Genomic DNA, 18,316 nt, shown 5'->3' on the forward strand with positions numbered 1-18,316 from the left:
ACCTTCCTAGTAGTGATTGGTTTGCATAGAATCATAAAAATGGAGGGCTGCAAGGGACCATAATCAGTCAAGTCCGGCCCCCTGCTCTGAGGCAGGACAAGGTAAAGGTAGACCATCCTGACAGGTTTTTGTCCAATCTCTTCTTAAAAGCCTCCAGCCTCCAGTGAAAGGGATTCTATAACCTCTCTTGGAAATGTATTCTAGAACTTAACTATCTTTTATAGTAAGGAGGTTTTTCCTAATATCTAGCCTAAATCTTCCTTGCTGCAGATTAAGCTGATTACAACTTGCCCTATTTCCAGTTAATCACTGTCCTCTTTATAACCACCCTTAACATATTTGAAGACTGTTATCAGGCTCCCTCTCAGTTTTCTTATCTTGACTAAATGTGCCCAGTTTTTTAACCTGGCCTCATAGATCAGGTTTGCTAAACCTTTTTTCATTTTTGTTGCTCTCCTCTGGATGGTCTCCAGTTTGTCCACATCTTTCCTAAAATGTGGAACCCAGAGTTTGATGCAGAACTCCAGGTGAGGCCTCATCAGTGCTAAGCAGAGCAGGACAGTTACCTCCCATGTCAAATATAACACTCTTGTTAGTACATCCAGGAATGGTATTAGTCTTTTTCACAACTGCATCACATTGTCTCGTATTCAGTTTGTGATTCACTGTAACCCCCAGATCCTTTTCAGTGGTACCACCACCAAGCCAGTTATTTCCCATTTTGTAGTTGTGCATTTGATTTTCCTTCCTAAGTGAAGTTCTCTGCAGTTTTTTTATTGAATTTCATCTTGTTGATTTCAAACCAATTCTCCAATTTGTCAAGGTCATTATACATTCAAAGCCTGTCCTGCAAAAGTGCTTGCAACCCCTCCCAGTTTGATGTCATCCAGGGACTTTTATAAGCATGCTCCCCACTTTATTATCCAAGTAATTAGTGAAAATATTGAATAGAACTGGGCCCAAGGCTGAGCCCTACAGGACCCTACTAGATAAATCCTCCCAGTTTGACAGCAAGCCATTAATAACTACTCTTTGAGTGTCTTTCAGCCAGTTGTGCACCTACCTTACAATAATTACATCTAGACCACATTTCCATAGTTTGCTTATGAAAATGTCATGTGGTACTGTCAAAATAAAGATATGTTATAACTACTGCTTTCCCCCATCCACAAGGCCAGTAACTCTGTCAAAGAAGGAAATTAAGTTGGTTAGGCATGATTTGTTCTTGACAAATCCTTGCTGGCTATTCCTTATAACCCTTTTATCCGCTTGTTACTTACAAATTGAATGCTTAATAATTTTTTCCAGTATCTTTCCAGGTATTTAATTTATGTTGGCTGGTCTGTTGTTTCCTGGGTCCTCTTCATTACCCTTTTAAAGATAGGTACTATGTTTGCCCTTCACTAGTCCTCTGGGACCTCACCTGCGTCCATGATTTCTTGAAAATAGTTGCTGATGATTCAGAGATTGCTTCAGCTAGGTCCTTAAGTATGCTAGGATGAGTTTCATAAGGCCCTGTCAACTTGAATACATCTGACTTATCTAAATATTCTTTAACCTGTGTTCCCTATTTTGGCTTACATTCCTTCCCCCTTGTTTAATATTAATTGTGTTAAATATCTGGTCACCATTAACCTCTTAAGTGATGGTGGAAGCAAAATAGAGGTTAAACACCTCAGCCTTCTTGATGTCGTCAGTTATTAGCTCTCTTTCCCCACTAAGTAGAAGATCTACACATTCCTTCATCTTTCTCTTGCTCCTAATGCATTTAAAGAACCTGCATTTAGTGTCCCTTACTAGGTGTAACTCATTTTGGGCTTTAGCCTTTCTGATTTTGTCCCCACATGCTTGTGCTATTCTCTTGTACTCCTCCTTAGCAATTTGTCCATGTATCCACTTCTTTAGGATTCCTTTTCAATTTTTCAGGTCATTATGGCTCTATCAGGAGTTCTGTATTGGCCTTTTACTATTCTTATCTTTCCATCAAATTGGGATAGTTTGTAGTTATGCCTTTAATATTGCCCCTGTGAGAAATTACCAGCTCCCCTGGACTACTTTAGCCCTTAATTTTCTTCTCTTTGGATCTTACTTACCAGTCCTGAGTTTGTTAAAGCTTTGTCTTGTCTTGCTCTCGCTCCTTCCTTTCCGTAGAATCATGAAATCGTCATTTCATGATAATTTTCACCCAATATGCCTTCCAGATGCACTACCAATTCTTCTATGTTGGTCAGAATCAAGTCTAAAATGGCTGTCCTTCCTCCACTTTCTAAACCAAAAAGTTGTCCCCAATACATTCCAAGAACTTACTGGAAATCTTGTTTCACCATATTACTTTACCACAACAGCTCTCTGGCTAGTTAAAGTCCCCCTTTACTACCAGGTCTTGTATTAGATATTTATTTGTTCCTGATTTGGTGGTTCATAGTAGACCCCTACCATGATGTCACCCCTATTTTTCCCCCCCCTTCTCTTTACACAGACTTTCAGCTGTTCTGCCCCTCACCTCCTTCTTACCTCAGAACAAGTGTATATATTCTTGATGTATAATGCAACACCCCCTTTTTTCCTGCCTTCCTGAACAAGCCACCCTTCTGTACCAATATTCCAGTCATGACTTATCCTACCAAGTCTCTGTGACAGTTAAATCATAATTTATCTTACGTACTAATATTTCCATTTCTTCCTGTATATTCTCCATTTTGAGTCCGTCTCAGGGCTAGAAACTTATAAAAAGAAAATTAGATCCTCAATAATGTGAAGTCCTGATTTGTTAGAGCTGGTATACCATTCTGACATAATACTTAAACATAATTTTAAAATTGTTCAGGCATTTAATCACATTTTGGTCTTGAACACTAGATCTTAACTAGATTAATTCAGTAAATGAATTTCTCATTTCTCTTTTGCTACGAAGTGACAAAATTAAGACTCTGAGCCTCTGTATTTAGGGGACTATAACTCATGAACCCCTTGTGCAGTTCACTTCCACAGTCACGGCAGCCACTCCGTAACTACCCACTTTCATTTAGCAATCCTATCTAGAGCAGAAATACTAGTGATGGGTACTCTTATTGATAGCAACACTGTTTTAAAAATAGTGGTTTAAAAAGAAACTTGGTAACTTAAACTTCAGTTTTACTTGCAGGATAGCCAAGATTGAGAATAATCTTGTGGTGCTGACTAGAAGACCTCAGTCGTTGACCAGGACCCCATTGTGCTTGGTGCTGTACAAACACACAATATTAAAATGGTCCCTGCCACTAAAAGTTGAGGTTTTTTTGGGTTGCATCTAGAAGACACTCGCCTAAAGAAATGGTAATACTGCAGCTTTCACTTCACCAACACAAGAGTACACATTTGTTCTCTTTTGCTTTTGTCACTTCTGAATTCCTTTTTGTATAAAAATCATCTTACTTAGCAAAACAAAGTGCTGATTCTAGGGATCAGTTTTCTCTCTCCGTTGTCTATATCTTAATCTAATCTAACCAAAGTTTGCCGGTACAGCTAAGAGTGCATTTGCTGGTATAGTTTAGACCAGTGGTTCTCAAACTTTTGTACTGGTGGCCCTTTCACATAGCAAGCCTCTGTGTGCAACCCCCTGCTTATAAATTAAAAACACTTTTTTTACATATTTAACACCATTATAAATGTTGGCAGCAAAGCGGGGCTTCGGGTGGAGCCCAACAGCTCGCAACCCCCCATGTAATAATCTCGTGACCCCCTGAGTGGTCCCAACTCCCAGTTTGAGAACCTCTGGTTTAGACTGCTTCCCTGAGCAAAATAAGCTATGTTGGTAAAAGCACTCTTTTGCCAGTATAACTGCATCTACATCAGGGCTTTTGCTGGTATAGAAATGGGGGGTGTGTGTGGGAAATCTGCCCTGCCCTGCCCCCAACCAACATAAATATACCAGCAAAAGTTTAGTGTAGACCTGGCTTTAGTCTGATTTTGTTTCTGTCCCTTAGCAATAAACTAAGGCTATGTTTTAGCCCTGGGTATTTTTAGTAAAAGTCACGGACAGGTCAGGGGCAGTAAACACAAAGTCACGGCCCGTGACCCGACCATGACTTTTACTAAAAATACCTGTGACTAAAACTTGGCAGGGGCTGCTTGGAGGCCCTGCGGTGCTGGAGGAGGGTGGCCTGGGTGCTGGGGTGTGCGGGTGGTGGTGTGCAGCCCGGGACACCTGCTGGTGCTGGGTTGGCTTGGGTGGCGGGGCCAGTAGGCTTCCTACCTGGCTCCGCGCCTCTCCCCCCATCCCCCAGCAGCAACAGAGTTTGGGTGTGGGAGGGGGCAAGGGGTTGGGGCATGGGATGGGGTGAGACAGGCTCTGGGCGGTGCTTACCTGAGGTGCTAGCAGCTGAGTGAGGGGGATGTCACCACTTCCGGGGAGCCTTGCAAATAAGCGTTGCCCAGAGCCCGCCTCACCTTGTTCTCTTCCCCTTTCCACACCCAAACTCTGCTGCCGCTGTGGGAGGTGGTGCGGTGGCCCGAGATTGCACCAGCAACAGCTGGTGCGACTGGCACAGGGGATGCCTGCGCTAGGCGCACAGACTGCTGCAGAAGTCATGGAGGTCACAGAAAGTCACCAGATTCCGTGACCTCGGTGACAAACTTGTAGCCTAATTTATTGCCTTTCTTTTAAAGCAACTAGTGTTGCTCTTGCAAAGCTGTCTTGGAGACGTTTAAAACCTGTGATGTCAATTCAGTATCTCACACCCCTGTCCTGAAATAAACCCAGTCTTGCTATTGACCTATGAATATCTATATAGTTGTCATATATTTGTGAACGCATCTGCTATAAAGAGATGAGCTCGTTTGTAATTGGATCTGTAAACCTCTCCGTGGCGGCTGCAGTCCTTTGGCAGTGCTTCAGCAAAGATCTGTGAGCTGGAACAATGCAGTTAAGCGTGCCAGTGTTCAGTGTCCCTGCGCATGTCCAGTTGCTTGTTGTCCAGTAGTAGTAGCTTGCCACATCCTTTGAATTTTTGGTTCCTGGGAATTGCTGAACCTTTACAATGGGTGTTGCAATTTTACTGAGCAGCTATGTCTTAAATCAACACTTTCACATGCATATCTAATCAGCTACCAAATAAGATACCTATTAGCTGCCCCAAGCAGCTCACAAAGTAGTCCAAAAATAGCTCAGTGACTGGTTGCTCTGTCATTTCGCTACAGTTCTGATTGGGTTAAATCAAAGAGCCCAAATTCTGCAAGTGTCATATTAGTAACTTTTCAGGGGCTTTAGGGCTGAAGCTAGCTTGCACAAACTTAATTTTTATTTAAAAAGTTACAGAAGCACATATGCTTAATATTTAAATGAACAGATATTTCTAGTTTGAGTTAATATAATCCTGCTAATACAGTTTTTCTTCCTGACAGTTGTAGGGACAGAGAATCTTTGTTCACTCTAATAGCTGTGTCCCCAATGTCAGAGAAACAATGTCAGTTAGCCAATTTTCAGTCTCTCTTGGATGGTGAAATCTTGTCTTAAAAATGAAAAAAGGCCCTGGCAACCCTGGCTTAGCCACTTCTGTAATTTGTTTGTATTCTTAGTATTTTCATACTTAAGGCTGTGCGTGTGTGTGTGTTGGGGGAGGGGGGTATTCAGTGCTGCCACAAGAGAAGCAAATTTTTAAATGCATATTTAAGAAATTATTTTGAATGATGGATTGTAGCTTCAACTACATTATGTAACTTTTTTTACATTATGGCAGCAACTTTTTTGTTCAGCCCTCTTTAATATAGATACACTTTTTAAAAAAACTTGTGGAATAGGCACTGAATTGTTAAATTTCAAGCTAATACAGTGATCTGTGAAGTTGCCTTTGTCAACTTAAATTGTATGACAAGCAACTCCCATGTTGCACTATGATACAGAACTAGTGGGCAGCACATTTTTAAAGTGACAGCATGTACATGCAATAAGATATCATTTTGAAACTTTAAATGTAACTATCTTCTGATAGCAAGTAAGTTGAACCTAAAGGCAAGGTCAAAGGAGATGGGGTACAAAAGGATTTTGTGTAAGAGAAGTTGCAGCAATATTAAATCTCTTCTTTTTGTCTAAAACTTCCTGTCTCTTATCTGGTTCATGGTTGGAAATTGTAGTTAGTAGTCTGTCTGACTGTGTAGCTTTTTGTCTTGCAAGAAAGTTCAAATTTAGACTTATGTGAATATAACTTCAGTGAAGAATTTTAACGGAAGGAAATGATTTTGATTCAGAACAGGTCCACGCCACTAAAATGTGCTTTCTATGTGGAGAGTTAAAACTGTGAACTTTAAACTATTAGATTATCAAAGAACAAGTATCGTGCCATTGACCAAAGCAGGGAGAGGTGCTGTTGCTGGCCCTTGTCTTTGCAAATAAGAATGAGGCTTAGTCTACGCTACAGTTAGGTCTATATAAAACAGCTTACATTGACCTAATTATGTCACTTTCTACACTACAATACTGATACTGCCAAAGTAAGTGGCCTGCTACATTGACATAATAACTCCACCTCCATGAGAGGTGTAGTGCCTTTGGCAATGTAATTAGGGTGATGGACACTGTTACTTACACAGTAAGTTGTTGGATGGAGCCCTCCCTCGTCCCCAGTCCTGGTGCTGACAGCCCGAGCAGTCAGCGGGGTGCGAGCTCACAAGCTGTGAGCTGGCTGCCACCTCCCCCTGTTGCCCCCTCTTGGGCTGCCCTCCTCCTCCTCCCTCACCGGGAGCCCCCTCCCCGCCCCACCCAGGGGCTGATGGCCTCAACTGTGAGCCTGTGTGGGGGGCTTAATTCACAGCAGGGCGCCTACCAGCAGTGAAGTTTACATTCTTGTCAGTTTAATACCTGCTATTATTTCACATTTCCTCTCCAACTCCTGGCTGAGAGTGCCTAGGGCAGAGATGGAAGGGGGTTCTGGTTCTGTCTGTGAGACTCCAACAGGCTGACAGCTGGAGTCCGATCTGAAATGTGAAATAGCAGCCATGAAACTGACAATGTCAGTTTCACTGCTGGTAGGCTCCATACTGTGAAATTAAGCCCCATGAGGGCTCGCAGCTCTTGCTCTTGGGGTGGGGGGCTCACAGCTGTGATCTTGTGCACATGAGACAGCTGAGGGTGGTCCAGCTCCAGAGCTGCCAGGTTTGTTACCAGATGCCCCTGTTACTTTGGGGTATGCTAATTTATTAGTTTTCGGGGGGCGGGTTCTATAATTTTAATGTACTGCTTATGTCACTTGTGTGTTCATATGGAGCTCTACTCCTTCCTTCTGCAAGTCCCCTCCCAATGGAGCTATCTTGCAGTACCTGGGGTCCCTCCAGCCTTAGGACTAGATGAACATGTGGACACACGCACTAACAAAGCAAGTCTGAGTGGACTGCTCTGCACTCTCTGCTCTGCACATATAAGGGGATCAGCACTCTCAAGCTGATCCCCTTATATGTCCCTGTACTCAATGGGCTGGGTTAAGCAGCACTTTCAGCTGCCCCCCCCCCGTACGCCACACAGGTTTAACACGTCCTATCCCTCTTTCACGTCACAATTGTACTGGTAGTAACCCACTTGATGAGCAAACACCACAATATTTTTGGGCGCTACAGGGATCTTTAGCTTAGGTAAAAGAAGTGTTGCTGCAGAGTAAATGGGGGAAGCTAAAAACACAAGAGTAAAGTTCAGAGAGAAGTAACCACCTTAACCATAAAAGTTAGTTATTGAATAATAGTGATAACTACACAAGGAGAGCCTAAACCAACGTAAGTTACATTATTAAAGGTTAATACCTGAGGTAGAAAAGAAAACAGAGAGAGAGTGAAAGAGGGGGATCTCACCACTTGCATGAAGCTTGAAGTGGTCGGGGTTCCCAGGTGATGGTGGTAGCTCAGGGTCCTGAGTTCTGGAGACGGGCAGACCCCCCAGCATGGTCAGTCAGGAGATGGCATCCCAGTGAAACTGATGCAGGGTTTGGATCCATGTATCAGAACACTGACTGGAGGGTGAGTAGGGATTTTTGTAGAGAAAATACAATGGTTCATGGGGGAACACTAGATTTGTTTATATGTAAACTGATGACATAAGGGTTTCCTTTAGGCTAGATAATAGGAGTTGATCACTCTTGGTTATGGGTGGTGGTTTCTTCCAGGGAGCTCACAATGCAACTAGGCTGCTTCAGTATTTTGGATATCAGTCAAGGATTTATTACTAGAATTGGTCTGATAACTGCTGAGCTGGGTGTGTGCAGGCATAGGTTCATTAATATCTGGAGCAGAGACTCCCATGATGCAGTGCTTCCCTGCTTTTCTGGTCCCAGAGTTCAGTGCAGTTCTCTGTTCTCCATTAGCATACAAAATGGAGAAGTCTTAATCTTGTCAGCCTTGTCAGGAGGAGTCTAGGCGTGTCTCCCAATGCCCTTCACTGCTCTCTGCAGGTCTTCTCTCTGATCGGTTTTGGTTCAAGCAGAGACTGGTGGTGTCTTTCATGAGTCAGACAGGATAGATACTGCGCCTTGATTCTCCAAAAACACAGAGCTGACTGGTATCAGGCTCCAGCTGTCAGTGTCCCACTTGAGTTTGTTGAAGGGCTCCTGGTGAGGACATGCACCATCAACAGAAAGAGCAAGCATGGGCATGAACCACTGCTTTAATTATTTTGGTGTCCTTAAGTCGACTTAATTTTGTAGTATAGAAAACCCCTGAGTTTGGTCTGCTGGCTATAGTCAAGGAGGAAATTGTCCTTTGCCTCCGCATCATGTATTATGAGAGGGCCAGAAATGAAGTCACACGAAACAAAATTTGAATGGAGCAGAATCCATGGAATAGATTGTAGTAATTTATAGTTAGGGAGGTCAATCTTTCTGTAAAGTTTGGGCAAACTTGCCAAAAAAGTCATTTTCAAGACTTGCTGAGTATGCATGGCATTTTGCACAGGGTCACTTCAGTGATAGCTAAAACGTTCATCCTGTTTAGTATATCTTCAAAAGGAAGATCCGTTTGTCTGTAATGAAATTATGTGAGGATACAATATATAATTTCTTGGCTATAACTGAAATAAGTTAAATATATTGGTTTTATTGTGCAGCCACTTGTTATATATGTAGGATGGCATTCTTCCTACAAGTTACTGGGATAATTGAACAAATTATGAATCTTAATTCAGGCCAAAGCTCTGATTGAGCTAAGTCACCTGTCCAAGGCATAGTGGTTTTTATCATGAACGAAAATAATGAAATACACTCCTGTGTATTTCATAAGTGTGAAGAAGATTCCCTCAGGCTATCAGGGATCTGTTTACTCTAGTCCTGAAGTGAACATAGCGTGGAATTGGAGTTGTGCAGTAGAAAAATCTTAGTGTAGGAATATATTTTGAGTCATAAATGGGTTGTCTACTTCATTCATGTTGATGTAGCTGCTAAGCTGTTATTCCTTAGCCTCTCAACTCTCTTGCTCACAGTAGTATATTTGCTCATATTAGTAGCATAACTGTATTAATCATAATATGCATATGGTCTGTATTTTTGCTAAACCAGAAGAGTCACTTCTTAAAATTCTTGTGGTGACAAACTGCTCAGTCTTTTATTTGAACAGACACCAGATGGCTGCCATCTACACTAACAGTAGCACACTATTCCACTTAAAAGTACTATGCTAACATACAGCAAATATTGCTTTTCTGGAAAATGTATTTAACAGAAGTTGTCAAGTCTAGTGATGTCAAACATTTTATCCATCCAATCTAATTATGGCCTGAATGGCACATCAAATTCTGTGGAATCTAAAGTTTAAAAAAAAGAGAGCGAGAAATTCTAGCCCTTGTGACCTACAGTTAGTCTGTTTGTATGATTTGTTACTGAGTCTGCAGACAATCTGAACCAATGGTTTTGAATAATGAACTTCCCCGTCCTCCTTAATCTCATTAGGATGTTAATACAAATCCCCAAATGATGACACTTTAAATGTAAGCAGTAACTATCTAACTGCTGATCATTTTAGAAGGGTGGAATGGGGTAGTGGGAATTGGGAGAGTTAGAAGGAAGAGAAAAGAGAATGGGTAAAAGAGGGCCATGAGAGTGATGGTGTGTAAAGTGAGCATCTGTTCAACATCACTTAGTAGGAATATACCAATAGGGTAATGAACAGATAATGAAGTTTTTACTATATAAAGGAAATATTTCATTGTAAAACTCTCCTTGACCTTAATGAAGAACCCTCAGATCTTATCTGGAGATCACCTGGAGCCGTGGTTCTCAACCTATTTACCATTGTGGGCTGCATATGCAGCTCCCTATATATTATGTGGGCTGCATCCACTGTGTGTGTATGTTGTATATACATTCACAGACGGCTCTCAGGATGTCACATGGGCCACAGCTGTGTGCTGATTGGGCTGCAAGTGGCCTGTGGGTTGAGAACCACTGATGCATAGAGTGATAGGACAGCAGTTTTCATCTTATCTAGTCCTCTGCCTCTCCAGGGTAGCCCACAACAGGGATATAAAGCCTGATCTACACTTGTTATATAAGTATAGCTGTGTGTGTTAAGGGTGTAATATATCTGACACCCCTAACAAACACAGCTGTGCAGGTATAAGCCCTAAGGAGGGTGCTATGTAGACCAGTATAGCTTGTCATTTCAGAGCACAGTTATAACTACATCCACACTATGAGGATTTTGTCAGGTTTAGCTATACTGGTATAGCTATACCTGCAAAACTTAGGCCTTGTCTACACTATGAAATTAGGTCGAATTTATAGAAGTCGGTTTTGTAGAAAGCATTTTTATACAGTCGATTGTGTGTCCCCACACACATGCTCTAAGTGCATGTAGTCGGCGGAGTGTGTCCACAGTACCAAGGCAACTGTCGACTTCCAGAGCGTTGCACTGTGGGTAGCTATCCCACAGTTCCCGCAGTCTCCGCTGCCCATTTGAATTCTGGGTAGAAATCCCAGTGCCTGATGGGGCTAAAACATTGTCGTGGTTGGTTCTGGGTACATATTGTCAGGCCCGCCTTCCCTCCCCCCTTTCATGAAAGCAAGGGCAGACAATTGTTTTGCATTTTTTTTTCTTGAGTTACCTGTGCAGACGCCATACCATGGCAAGCATGGAGCCAGCTCAGCTCACTGTCACCATACGTCTTCTGAGTGCTGGCAGACGCTGTACTGCATTGCTACACAGCAACAGTTTATTGCCTTTTGGCAGCAGACAATGCAGTATGACTGGTAGCCGTCGTCGACGGTAGTCCAGAGTGCTCTTTAACCAACCTTGATCAGGTCAGGGTGCCTGGGCAAACATGGAAGTGACTCAGCCAGGTCATTTCCCTTTTAAGTTTAGTCTCATGGCGATTCAGTCCTACCGGCAGTGCACTGTCTTTTAATCTGCAGCCAGCAGAAGACGATGGCTAGCGATCATACTGCACCATCTTCTGCCGAGCACCCAGGTGATGACGATGGCTAGCGGTCGTACTGCACTGTCTGCTGCCAGCAAGATGTATAAAGATGAAGTGGCTCAAAACAAGAAATAGACCAGATTTGTTTTGTATTCATTTTCTCCTCCCTCCCTCCATGAAATCAACAGCCTGCTAAACCCAGATTTGAGTTCTGTCCTTGAGGTTTTGAGTTGTATCCTTGAGGGGGCCATTCTGTTTCTCGCAAAGCCACCCTCTTTGTTGATTTCAATTCCCTGTAAGCCAACCCTGCAAGCCATGTTGTCAGTCACCCCTCCCTCCACCAGAGCAACGGCAAACAATCGTTTCGCACCGTTTTCCCTGGATAGCAGGAGCAGAAGCCATAGCACAGCAAGCATGGAGCCCGTTCAGCTCACCCCAGCAGTTATGACCATTGTAAACACCTCGCGCATTATCGTGCAGTGTATGCAGAACCAGTTTAAAAAGACCAGGCCTTAGTGTACAAAAGGCCGAAGTGTGGATTTTGATGAGGACGTCTCTCTGTTTCAGGAATTCAATGGAGATAACACTCAGTTTATAAATACCACTGTTGATCTGGGCCAGATTTGATCAGGTGATTTAGAGGTGAAAATTTCTATTCCTTTATTAATCCCTTTAACCTAGAGAGTCCTTTCAAAACATTTTAAATTCCATAATCTTATGCTTGATGGTGTAGTTCTAGTACTATTTCATTTTCTAACAAAAAAAGTTTGATAGGAAAACTGTTTAAAATAAAGTGCTATAATATTCTTTTAAAGAAAATAATGAAGTTATAGTATTTTTGTAGTTTGGCGTTTCATGATTTTTATTTCTCTAACTTCAAAACAGGTTGAGTCATTTATTTTGGACCAAGAAGACCTGGATAACCCAGTGCTTAAAACAACATCCGAGTTATTCTTATCAAGTGCTGCAGAAGGAGCTGATTTAAGAACTGTGGATCCAGAAACACAAGCAAGATTGGAAGCTTTGCTAGAAGCAGCAGGTACTATGTTTGTATAGTATTTTCTTGTAATTGGAAGCTTTGCCTTCACAAGTTCAGTCATTTGTTATTTTTCCGTCACATGAAACATTGACCAGGTTTTAAATGTGTTTTGGTGGTGGAGAGTCTGAGAAAAGTGACAGTTCATAGTTACTCATTTAAGCGGTTTTCTGAGTCAGTATTACTTCATTTATAATGTATAAATGTGAAATAAATGGCATTTGTCATCAACCAGGCTAAGAGTAAAAGTAATTTTAAGGATGAGGGTTAAAGGAGCAAGGAAAGGAAACTGGTTTGCTAAACTGCCATGTTCCCCTTCCCTCATAGAGTAGTGATGTGTAATCCTGAACTCATTATTTCACTAAACTTACAGGTGAAATGTTGGTGCTCTGCTTTGGCTGTCAAATACAGCTGTATTCACTTGAATCAGTCTTTGACCTCTATGCAAAATAGTTTAAACTCTATATTTTTCTAAGAGACTTCCTGGTGATAGCTTTATGTAATTAAAACGTTTTCTCATTTGTAGTTATGTTTGTCACCATGAGGTAGGACAAAAATGTAGGTTTTAGAGCCTGAAAAATTATAAATCAAATTCTTAATAGAAATACTGCCCCTATATTGTTGAACTTCAATGAAAACATTTACTGATTGGATTTAAATGTTACCTTTTAGTATTTGCAGTCAAATATTTGCAGCATTGTACTAGTGCATGAAACCCAGAAAGTGAAATTGGCAAGCTAAGAAATGCAGAAAGTATACAATGTTAACAATGAAAAGAAAACATAACCCTTTCAAGAAATCATGGTGGTGCTTAGTGTTACTTAAAGACACTTGCTCAAACTGGTAAGTTTCTGGTCAAATTGAATTTTTGTAAAGGCAAATTTCAGTTTAAATATTTTTAGAATTGGGTAGGACAATGACCTCAAGCTGTTTCCTGTTTTAAGAGCATAAGCAGCCTCCCACCCAAAATATGCTCCATATTTGGGGGAAGGCTGTCGTTCATTCAGGCTTTAGGCAGTATTTCTAAATTGTGCATAATCTCAAAATTCAATTTCACAGTGGAATGCCCAAACCTACATTAACCTACTTTCTTTTTTAGCTCCCTGTCCAAACCCTGGGACAGTTTTCTGTGTTGTCCCATCAAGGAATTGGTGGCAGCTTTATTAACTGCTGCCAGGAGAAGAATGGGTTAGGAGTGAAAAGAGTTAGAGAAAGGGGCATGAGGGAGCAGAAACACCAGATCTGTAGATAAGCATGAATTTTTGTGAGCCATCTCCTAGGGACAGACCCTCCTGGTCTTGGGGAAGAAGAGAACAGTCCCTTACTATCTCTAGTATGTCTAGATTGGGCTAAGGGGTGTGTGTGTGGGCGGGGGGGGGGAGGGCGGTGTGTGTGTGTGTGTATCTAAATGATAGCTAACACATTTTGACATATTAAAATTTTAGTGTACGTGGCGCAAGGTACATTTTAAACACTTCAACACAAGTTAGATGGTTGAGGCAAGCCTAGGGTATACCATGACTAGCTAATGTGCTAAAATACACCTTGCCTTGTTTATAGACTGGTTTTTAAAATGTTTGCTAACATATTTTTAAAACAACCCACGCCTTTTATTCCAGTATAAATCTATCCAAAAGGGGCATAAAGATTTATCCACACAGTTGCACCAGTTTAAAGGTGAAGTCTTTTAAAACCAATTTAATTAGTGTTACAAAACTTGTGTAGGTATTTATTCAGTTAAGAGTAGTTTCTTTTGGCTTTGCTTAGTTCTATTCATTACTGACTTAGGATAAACCAAAGTAAGCCATACTTAAACAGGATCAGAGTATCAACACAGTTTTGTACTAGTTCAACTAAAATAGTGCTTAAACATATTTAAATTAAAACTGGTACAACTGTCTCATGGACAAACCCTTGGCCTGTGTGGAGGAGAATGTCCTAAGGCTTCTCTCACAGGAATTGAATTGAAATATTTGACCCATTTGAGTTGCCCCTTTTTGCCAGAGGAGGATAGGGAAGAGACTGTTACTAGTGTGCTATATCCATCCTAAAGATTTCTGAAGCCTGTTGCTCTGGGTGTGTATCTGGAATGGGAAGGGGGTCTGAATAGCTGGTTGTATGAAGCTTCTTGATCCACAAGCTTTGTTTGCACCTGTACTTGTAGCATCCAGTTATTTCACAGGATTAGACATAAGAACAAGATAATGGCCCTGCCAAGATTAAAAAGAATGGTTGTCAGCTAACATTTTAATTAACACATTTAAAACGCAACTTAATCTTTAAAAGTAGTTCTAGTCAACCAGTGCTCCCTCTTGTTTATTTCTGATAGTGCTTGGAAGAAGCATGGTCAGAGCTGTTTGAAAGGGGAATGGTAAGTGGAAAAAATGAAAGTTGGGTATCGCATCTGAAGCAATGTGGGAAACAGTAGAAGAGTCAAGATAACTCTTCCTTTTTTAGAAACTGCTGTCCTTTGGTAGACAAATGCTACTTTCTGAAAAACCAGATAAGGTTTCAAGATGTTGCTGCAACAGGGGGAGGGGCTAAGTCACCTGACCCATGGTAGGAAAAAATGGGTCATGACTCTTACTTGAAGTTTATCTTCTCTCTTAATTGGGGAATGTGTAATTTTTAAAACAAACCCTAGAATTCTTCACTCTAAAAGGAGGATATAGTTTGACAGCTAAAGGCAGTCTGAAGCCATAAGTAAAATATTCTGTTTTTGTACTCCCTCAGGCAGTGACATTTCATCTTGAAGCACTGTTCATTTCTGGGGACTACACAGGTCCACACAAACTGGCAGTTCATTGAGGAACAACAAAATAATTACAGGGTAAAAGTGACTTATAACAAGATTAGAAGAACTAAATTATTGGCGGGGCTGGTAGGATCACCTGTTAAGGGTGCCTGTCACTTCCCATAAGACCCTGTTTTCAGTTGCTTAACTTTTCTGAACTTCAGTTGTTTGGTCTGAAAATTTCCATGCCAGGTGTCTACCTCACACAAGTTTTTGGGAAAGGGGCTAAGGTAAAATACATTGAATTGCCAATTTTAAAAGTCTGACCTTTTCTTTGAGAAGCCTCAGCCACCCCTGTACTTGAGAGCAGGGACTTGAAATTTAGCAGGGAGGTGGCCTTTGTGTCAGGGATGTTCTTTTGCTGTTCCAGTGAAAATCTACCCAAATTTGGCCAATTTATAAGCCCTTGAGAACTCTGCACATGCTCCGAGAATTCATGGCAGCTAAAATTGTCCTCACTCTGCATGCTCCACCTCTCAGTTCCTAATGTTCACTAGACTCTGTATGTGCCATTCCATGGCTACAGGGTTGAAGGTGTTCTGGGTCCATGTGGGGCTGGTCACTGGAACTGAGAGCTCTGTTGGTCTCTCAATGACCCCTGTGCTGGCACTCATGAAGGTGCAGGAGGAAGCCATTTGATTCAGTCGCAGAGGGAGAAGAAGCCAGACCAGGGTATTGGGTGAGAAAGGAGTATGTTGTAACAGCCAGGTGGGGACTGGAACTGGGGCGATGGGCAGGGATGGAAAGAGAAACTGGGACTGGGAGTTTGTGCGGGGGTGGAGATGATTGAGACTGGTTGGACAAAGAGTTTGGAACTAGAAGCTTAGGGTGGGTGGTGTGACCTATCCAATGAGCAGCCATAATGGAAACTTGGACTGACTGCGCAAGGAGACTGCAACTTGTATGAGAGGCCTGAGAAGTCTAGAAAACATGACCTATGAGGGAAGGTTGAAAAAATTGGGTTTGTTTAGTTTGGAAAAGAAAAGATTGAGAGCGGACATAACAATTTTCAAGTACATAGAAGGTTGTTACATGGAGGAGGGAGAACAATTATTGTTCTTAATCTCTGAGGATAGGACAAGAAGCAATGGGCTTAAATTGCATCAAGGAAGGTTAGGTTGGACATTAGGAAAAGCTTCCTGAACGTCAGGATTGTTAAGCATTGGAATAAATTGCCTAGGGAGGTTGTGGAATCTTAATCATTGGAGATTTTTAAGAACAGGTTAGACAAACCCCTGTCACGGATGGTCTAGTCTAGATAATGCTTAGTCCTGCCATGAGTGCAGGGGAGTGGACTAGATAACCTCTCGAGGTCTCTTCCAGTCCTGTGATTCTAAGTGCAGAATGGGTAGGCAAGGAGAGTGGGAATGGAATGAGGAACCAGAGGTGGGGAAGAGAGAGGAGCGGGGCAGGGAGGGTATATGTTGGGGAGGAATAAGAGAAGGCTGACTACTAGAGATTACTCTCTCAGGACCTAGGAGTTGTATTCCAGGTTACAAAGTGTCACCCTTCCTCTGTTGTCAGCCAGTATCTGTGAAACCCACTTGCAAAGTTTCTCATCCCTTCCAGTGCTGGAGTATCTGATGGCAACGTATTGTTGCTATCAGATACTCCACTAGTTCAAGTGGCAGTGGTCTGCACAGTGGCTCTGAGTGTTCATCACCACATGGTTCATCAGTAGGGAATCAGTAGGATGCCATGTGTGTTTTTCAGTTTGCAATCTTCATGCTCTTCTTATGTGGTTTTTAAAAAGCCATCAGGCATCAAAACTTAGGAAATGCTTGTGCAACTTAATTTGGTCCCCTTGAGTATATACATTATGATATCCTTTCCTGGCTTCTGGTCCCTGTTCTCTTCCTGAGACCCCAGTTCCTTGTCAGATCTGCCTGCCCTGGTTGCCAGTCTATCTCCTTTTCCAGGCAGACCCTTCTCCCAGCTGCCCGTTTGATCTTTATGCTTTTTCTAGTCCCAGTCTTGCCTCCAGACTCCCAGTCTTAACCTCATTTCCCTGCCCCTCGAGCTCCCAGTCCCCTTATTCATCCAGTCCCAATACACACAATGCGCCCCCCCCTTCGTATGGTCAGTTTTTTCTCTCCCAGCTTTAGTCCCAGGTTCCTTGTTTTCTAATTACTCCCCTGCCTCCACACTTGTCCTATGTGCATTTGAGACAGGCTGCTCCACACTAGCAGGTGTGTCACTGAGAGCACAGGAGACGCACATTCCTTCCATGCTCTCAGTTCTGGTGCTGAGCTGGCCCCAAGCTATAATTACTGGGAAAGTTTGGCCTTAGCTCTGTGTCTCTGGGCTGGAGTACATTCAGTCACTCTGTGGGGGTGGCGTATGCACAGTTTGGTCCACACTAGGCGCTGTAAAAGGCAGGATCATGCTCAATGAGGATAGAATCTTCAGAGACTTTTAGATGCTAAACTAGATCTCCGAATATGTGCACACTGAAATTTTACAAAGGGTTGCTGAATTTTGGCAGTATTGCAGGAACAGCAAAGCACATCTGACACACAGACTGCTTCCTTGCCAAATTTCAAGTCCCCACTCTAAACCATTGAGACCCTATAGCTTCTCAAAGAAAAGGTTACTAGAATAAACAAATCGGCGTATTTTCCTTAACCTTGTTCTCAGAAATGGCTAATCTGTTTTGGCTGAAACTTTCAAAAAAAATTTCAGCCCTGATGTAGACATCTGGCATGAAAAAGTTCAGCCTAAATGGCTAGGGTGGCAAAGTTTTAAGCAACTTAAAACAGGGTCTTATGAAGGGAAGTGTTGGACTGTAATAGGTGGTTAGGAAATAATCAAAAGTATTTGAAAGGTGATCACTAAGAAGGGAGAATTATTCTGGAATGAATTATTTCTTCATGGTTCAGGCTGCCATGAGCATATCAGGCCTGTGTTCAGATTCATCCACTGGCTCCCAGTCTGTTTCCAATGCCAAAATTAAGGAGTTGGTCCTAATTTTCTAAGCAATTAGTGAATTAGACACCAGCTACATCAGACTGCATTTTGATCTGAGCCACTGAGAAAGCTGCGCTCCTCTAGGACATGCACATCATTGAGCCCAGAAAGGAGGATGTTATAGCTGGAGACAGAGCATTCTCTGTCAGGGGGA

General features: G+C 42.2%; 1 protein-coding gene across 13 annotated transcripts in view; it reads left to right on the forward strand.

The window, feature by feature from the left end:
* The window catches only part of LOC311524906 (ankyrin repeat and KH domain-containing protein 1), a gene marked incomplete at its 3' end in the record, with an annotated part of 207,119 nt that overhangs the window by 14,823 nt on the left and 173,980 nt on the right, over window positions 1-18,316 (forward strand). For all 13 annotated transcript variants that reach the window (XM_084636537.1, XM_084636533.1, XM_084636541.1 and 10 more), the window contains exon 2: window positions 12,251-12,404. In XM_084636537.1, the coding sequence (XP_084492663.1) occupies window positions 12,251-12,404 (154 nt within the window). The remainder of the gene's footprint in view (window positions 1-12,250; window positions 12,405-18,316) is intronic.

The sequence above is a fragment of the Lepidochelys olivacea genome (genome assembly GCF_965140295.1).
Source record: "Lepidochelys olivacea isolate rLepOli2 genome assembly, chromosome: 8".
NCBI lineage: Eukaryota > Metazoa > Chordata > Testudines > Cheloniidae > Lepidochelys > Lepidochelys olivacea.